General features: G+C 34.7%; 1 protein-coding gene across 3 annotated transcripts in view; it reads left to right on the top strand.

Moving 5' to 3' along the window:
* The window catches only part of LOC137643983 (glutamate receptor 1-like), a 932,732-nt gene that overhangs the window by 499,423 nt on the left and 425,809 nt on the right, over positions 1-7,500 (top strand). For all 3 annotated transcript variants that reach the window (XM_068376815.1, XM_068376816.1, XM_068376814.1), the window contains exon 5: positions 6,009-6,129. In XM_068376815.1, coding sequence (XP_068232916.1) covers positions 6,009-6,129 — 121 coding nt within the window. The remainder of the gene's footprint in view (positions 1-6,008; positions 6,130-7,500) is intronic.

The following is a 7,500-nucleotide window of genomic DNA, read 5'->3' as shown; positions in this document are numbered from 1 at the left end:
TTCTACTAAAGAAGGACAATGGGAAAGGCGAACTATTAACCACCTTCTTGAGTACTGCACCAATAGCAATGTCTCTGGCATCGGTCGAGAGAAGGAGAGGTTCATGTGGCTAGGAAAAAAATGAGAACTGCAATGGTTGTTAGGGCTATTCTTTGCGTTGCAGAAGGCCGCTTCTTGAAGGGGACCCCACTTCATAGTCTTTTGCCTTGCCTTTGAGGGAGGGGTAGAGGGGGCAAAAGTGGTGGAAATAGCTGGCAGGAAATGATGATAATACTTGATCATGTCCAAAAATCTTTGCAGTGCTTTGATGGTAGAGGGCATGGCGAAATTTTGAATAGCTGCTGTCTTCTTAGGGAGGGGTATACTCCTTCAGGAGAGATGTGGTGCCCTGTCAACTATTCTCTGCTGGCACCGAAGTACACTTGTCATAGCGAACTACAAGGCTGTTGTGTTGTAGGTGGTCGAGTACGATACATAGATGATGGAGGTGTTCCTCTTTGTAGGAGAAGAACACAAGTGTGTCGTCCACTTTTCATAAACAGAAAGGAGGTCCACTAAGATGCCATCCAGGGAACATTGAAAAAGGGTCGAAATATTACGAAAGCAAAAATAGAAGTAATTGAATGTCTGTTTGCCGAAGGGGGTGGTGATGGCAGTCTTTGGGATTTTTTCTGGGTTCACGAGCACCTGATAATAACCCCTCAGGATATCGTTCGTGGAGAAGTACTTCGTTTTGTGCAAATAAGAGGTCACATCAGCGATGTTTAAGAGATGGTAGTGATCTGGTTGTGTCTGCACGCTCAGTTGCCTGTCATCCCCACATGAATATAGAGAACGATCTTTCTTCAGGACGATGTGTAAGGGTGACAACCATGGGCTTGAGGCCTTTTGATAAAGGCCCATTTTTTTCATTTCAGCAAATATTTGTTTAGCGGCTGCCAAATGATGCGGTGCTAGATTCCTGAATATGACGAACACTGGTGGCCCCATCATCTTAATATAGTGATAAACACTGTGTTTGGTGGAAACTTTGGGTATTTGGTGAAGTTCTGGACGGAAAATGTGAGGAGATGGGCATAGTCATCCGTGGGTGTGCTGATATGAAGAGCTAGGGTTGAAGGGGTGGGTTGAAGAGATGTTGATGTGTTAGATTCTTCATCGACTAATCATCGGTAAGCGACATCAACCAGGAGCTGGAAGTTTGATAGGAAATCTGCACCGAGGATTGGCAATGTGACATCAACAACGAAAAATCTCCAATTTTATTTGGCATATCAAAACGATAATGTGAGGTTTTTATAACTGTAGGTGGTTATCGCAGATTTGTTGGCAGCTATTAGGTGGACGTCGGTAGTCTTAGACAGCCTATGTTATGTCCTGGGATTGGCCTTGGCAAAAGAGAATGGCAAGCACCTTTGTGTACTAAAAATCATGCACCTTTATCTGCATCATGTTGCCACTGCGGCACGTCATGGGGTAGATGTCTGTGTCCTACCGCATTCATATCAGCTTCCATCGATTTTGAATAGTTGTCCTCTTCGTTAAGAGTGGTTGCATTGATGGAGGTCTTGAGGATGGTGAAATGGCTGTCCATAAGGGCGAGAACTTTGGCCATTATGTCCTTCATGGGCAAGATATCGAGTTTGGTTATGGTAGTGCGTGTAGGTTCAGGTAAGTGTCGTACCCAAAGCCAAACAAAGTAGGTTCACCTCAGAAGGAAAGCTGACTTTGTTAGGTTGCAGGTGAGAAATTCTTGTCATTTCCCTAAGGGTGTGCAAAGCCTTTTGGACCCCCAACAGTTGTTGAGAGAGCTGAGAAAGTTTGGCTATATGGGCGCGGCTGGCGATGGCAAGTACTGCTCCAGGAAGTATGTTTTGAGGGTATCGTACACTATTGGCGTGTCATTCTCACAAAGCCAATTGAAGATTTCCAGGAAAGTGTCCTCATTGATCACTACAAAAACATAGTCTAATTTGGTGCTTGTTTGAATCATGCCCTTGATGCAGAATTGGATCTCTGTGCATTGAAACCCGGTGAATGCTCCAGAACTAAGAAGGGTGGTAGTTTAATGGGAGTGGTGTTAATAGGAGGGTCAGGGTCGGAGGACGGCATCATCAAACAATAAGATACGGCAGTGAGGGGGAAAGGCGGGAGGCAGCTGGTCACTTCCGATGGTCACCAATGTGAGAGTGACCCCTTAGATTGTAACTGAGAGCGAGGTGAATGCAAGTAACTTTATTTCAATTGATAGCAAGTTTATATACAACAGGTTCAGGACAAGAAGGTAAAAAGAAATAAACAAAATAATTCCTGAAATGGTAGGCTTAAACAGGTTCTGTTAACAGTGACGTGTAGAGTAAGATATAAAGTAAAAAAAAAAAAAAATACCACTACAGTGCACGAGCATGTGTGAAACACGTGCTGAACACTCTCGTACCCGTGTTGCTCTTTTTCTATATTTTATCGTTATTCCCATCATTATTACCAAAAGCTCCCCATCCCATGCTTATCCTTTTTCAATTTTAGTTTTACGTCCTTGCGGAAACTCTTACTCTCTATCCATATTTTTTGTCTCTCTGGATTATCTTTAAACATTATCCTTGCTTTACTCATAATCAATTTCAGTTCTACATTTCTTCTTTCTCTATTCAAATCTTCTATCATCCTTTGCAATTCCTCTCATGATTCACTAAAAAGGACTATGTTATCTGCAAATCTTAGCTGTTAAGTAATTCCCCACTAATATCATTCCCTATAGTTTCCCAAACTAAATTTTGAAAAATTTCTTCTAGGTATGCTGTGGTTGATCTACGAGAGATGTGGTCTTCCAATCTAACTCCTTCCTCAATATGAATTTTTTTTTTCACTATCTTTAGGTAGTTTTCGGATTTCTGTGCTTCCCATATAGACATCTTCAAGTATTCTAACATAAGATTCATTTAATACTTGTCTCTGAAGGACTTTCATCAATGCTGAAGATTTGGCAGAATCAAAAGTATCTCATACACTATAAATGCCATAATTGACATACATAGTGTTAATGTTCCTTTAGCTGTATGATTGCATGGATATGATCAATTGTTGAATGCTCACTTTTAAAGCCTGCCTGCTCTCTTGATTAATGAAAATCTAGCAGTCTTTCTATTTAGCCTTATACGATCTTTTGAAGTATTTTGTACATTACTGTGAGCAAAATTATTTGGCAATATTATTTTCAGGACTTTTGTGCCTCCTTTTTTTGTGAATTACTATGATAATATAGTTTTTCCAAGCTTTAGCAATAGAGCATTCTTGTTTTTTTTGGATGGACTGTTTCCAGAGCCAGTGTTGTCAATACTTGATTATTATTCGTATCTTTTTTAAATGATTTATTTTATTAACAGTAAGTGTTGTTTCTCCTTGGTTGGAGTGATTTTGAATGATAGAAAGTTTATTCCTCCTTTGAAGACCTAATTTTTTGGATTGCTGAACAATTGATGCTGACCTGGATTATGTTTAAGGACTTGATTTGATTGCTATATACGATTTTGATTATATTAATGCAGGAACCCTTTGGAAGGAATTTCTGTTTAGATTACTGATGATGATAATGATGATGATGATATTCAAAGAGTTATGAAAGTAGGCTGTGAAGAACTGTTAGACTTTTTGTGGATGAGGGTGTACACACACAAATTTACACACACATATATATACATATATATATATATATATATATATGTATATATATATATATATATATGTGTGTAAATTTGTGTGTGTACACGCTCAAATTTACATACACATATATATATATATATATATATTTGTTAAGTACCGGTGTCAGGTTTAGTGAATGTTGTTAGTTAAGTGTTAATGCATTTTTATTGATTATTTGCCACGGTGTCAGTGAAGACACGCACATATATATATATATATATATATATATGTATATATATATATATATATATATTATATATATATTATATATATATAATATATATATATATATAATATATATATATATGTATATATATATATATATATATACCTATATATATATATATATATATATATATATATATATATATACATACATTATAGATATTTAAGTTTTACTTTATGGTGATTTCTTTTGTTTTTGCTTAAGTATTAAGTTGTGCAATTTATTTTTACTTATTTGAATGTTGTTGCTTTATTTGATTGATATAGTTTCAAGTATTATAATAATAAGTGTGGTTGCTGGTTATTTTTTGTATTTATTATTTAGTTGTAAGGAAATTTACTTCTAAGGTTATGATTAGTTTTAATTTCCCTTCTGTCGAAGAGTCCAGTTGCCAATGGCGTGAGGGGAAAGCTTGCATTGTAATGAATATTGCCTGTTAGTGATTCATGGTGTGGGGTTTGCTTCCACGCAACAATGAGTTTTACTACTATGAAATCTCTGCCATCTATCATTAATTCAATTGTTTTACCCTTATATCATGATACTTTGCCTCTTTTCATGCCTTTTAATGAGTTCTTTACTTCTACTGTTACGTTTGGTAAAGGCTCATTGTTCCATTATTTCTATTAGCAAAGTTATTTCGTTTATCACTATTGTATATCATTATATAGAAATCCCTGCAATTTTATCAGTTCATCTCCTTTGTTAATAATGTTTGTATTTCAATCCTTTAAAGCAAACATCTTTTGGCACCATATTCTAATTCTTCTTTTCACCAATTTGATGCTTCTTCATCTATTCAGTGTTTCCTGAAGGTTTACGAAAGTCTTGGATTTTTAGATGGTTCTGCTGGTTATATTTCAGCTATAGTGAATTTTACCTTCATTTGCAATCTTTTATTTATCAGGATTTTGGTCTTTTCTGGTAGTTTTTCTTGATCTTGTTTGATACATTTTCCACCTATCTATTATGCTGATCCGAATATATCATGTACCTGGAGGGAGTCATAGCTATTTTGTATTGCTAAACTAAAATCATCTGATTTCTCTCTTATTACAAAAGTTTATTTTCTCTCTTAAAATTATTTTTTCTCTTTCTTTTCTTAAATCTAAAAAAAAAAAAACAATGTTTCTCACCATTGTATGGTCGTTTGACTTCAACTTGATAAATACACTAACATCTTTAACTTAACTGATTTTCTTTTCAATGATAATAGAATTTATTTTGTTTCGTTTTTAGTTTCTCCATATGGGATTCTTCATGACCATTTTCTATGCCCTTTTTTGTAGAAATAGGTGTTCATAGTTTTAAGATTATTTCTTTCAGAAAATTCAACAACCATGTCTCCCTTGCCATTCCTTGCGCCCACTCCAAATTTACCTACTGCTGTGTCTCTTCTCTTCTTTTGACCAACTTTGGCATTGGAATCACCCCAAAACAAATGTAAATTGAGTCTTATGTTTTTTCATAGATATCTCCAGATCTTCTCCAGTTCTTACTCTGTATGGAATGTTGTTGGTGCATACGTTTGAAAGTTCTTCAGTTTATATTTCTTTTTTAGTTTGATAATTAATCAAGAAACTCTATTAGTAGTACTACAAAATTCTTCTGTTGCCTGCAAGATTTTTATTAATAAGAAAACCTACTCCATTTTCGATATTCTTTCCATATCCTCTGAAGAAAAATGTATGGCCTTCTTTCACCTTTAAATAAGATTCCTCAGTTCTTCTTATTCCACTATATCTTATTATATCATGATTTATTTCTTCCAGTCCTTCTAGTAACACACCAATTTTTCCTTTAGGCAGAGTCCTGACGTTATATATTGCATATATATATATATATGAAAACACGTGTATATATATATATATATATATATGTGTGTGTGTGTGTGTGTGTGTGTGTATAGATCCATATTATACATATAACACACACAACACACACACACACACACACATATATATATATATATATATATATTTCAGTTATAATAATGAAATCATTATAAATCCTTTTGCTTGTAGATGTATAATGTAACCATTGGAAATATATAGCTATGATTCTTATTTTTTTTTTGTGTTAGGTGGTCTCACAAATATGTAGTTTTGGACTGTGGAACTGACATGGCCAAGAAACTTATAATTGGCCACGTCAGGGACGTTCACATGGGCCGCCGAAACTATCATTACCTTCTCTCAGGCTTGGTAAGTATCAGTAGTGTATTTTACTGTTTCACAACTTATGCATCTATGGTATTTTTTCGTTTAATTCTAATCTCATGATAAATGTGATAATATAATCATTTTAAATTAACTGTAAATAAAGTGTATTTTAGATTTCCTTATCTTTTCGACTGTAATATATTTCCGTTAAATAATATCTGTTATAATATTACTCTCCAAACACACACACACGCACGACACACATACACATACACACATATGTGTATACTATATATATATATATATATATATATATGTGTATATATTTATGTATGTATGTATTTATGAACATACTACTTTTATAGACATAACTTTATCATTATCTTTATCATCAGCTTTAACTTGTCCAAGGCAGGACAGAGGCATCAAACATGTCCTTCCACACACGTTTGCTGATAGTCTTTCTGCCAGCCTGTACCCGAAAGATTTCTCAGCTTTTCAATCCATCCCTTTTTCTGTTTCTTTTGTAATCTCTAGAGACCCATTCTGTTATTCTTACTGCCCATCTATCATCTGTCATTCTCATTATAATCCCTGTCCATGACCATTTCTTTTTCTTACGTAATTTTAAAATATTCTCTTCCTTATTCTGCTCCGGTAGTCATATTGCTCTTATTCTGTCTGCTAGTGTTATTCCTATCATTAGTCCTTCCATAACTCTTCGAGTTGTGACTAGCTTATGTTTCATGGCTTTAGTAAAGGTCCATGTTACTGATACATAAGTTAAAAATGGTAAGACCATCTGATGAAATGCTTTTCTATTCAGAGAAAGTGGTATTTTACTTTTCATGATCTCAAAAGCTCTACTTCCCATGCTTATCCTTCTTTTAATTCCGGTCTCATATCCTGGGGAAACACTTACTGTTTGACCTAAGTACTGCATGTATATTCATTAAAACTCTAGAGTTTCGTCCATATCCCTAATTTGTTGTTTCTGCATTTTCCTTGAACATTATTTTAATTCAACTTATATTCATTTTCATTCCTACATTTCTGCTTTCTCTATTCAAATCGTCTATCATCTCTCGCCATTCCGCCCATGATATACTAAACAGAACTATATCATCTGCAAATCAGAAGATGTAAAGGTATTGCCCATTAATATTTACTCCTATAGTTTCCCAATATAAATTCTTAAAAACTTCTCCTAGGCTTGCTGTGAATAATTTAGGCGAGAAGAGGTCTTTCTTTCTAACTATCTTTATGTAGATCTAAGACTACTACACTTCCTGTATAGATATCTTCAAAGGTTCTAAAATAAATTTCATCTAGTTCTTGTATTTTGAGGGATTTGATTAATGCTGGAGTTTTGTGAGAATTAAAAGCTTTTTCATTGTCTATGAATGCCATATA

This window comes from Palaemon carinicauda, chromosome 7, assembly GCF_036898095.1.
Source record: "Palaemon carinicauda isolate YSFRI2023 chromosome 7, ASM3689809v2, whole genome shotgun sequence".
Classification (NCBI taxonomy): domain Eukaryota; kingdom Metazoa; phylum Arthropoda; class Malacostraca; order Decapoda; family Palaemonidae; genus Palaemon; species Palaemon carinicauda.
The sequence above is the reverse complement of the archived record's forward strand: the minus strand, read 5'-3'. Positions and strand labels throughout refer to the sequence as shown.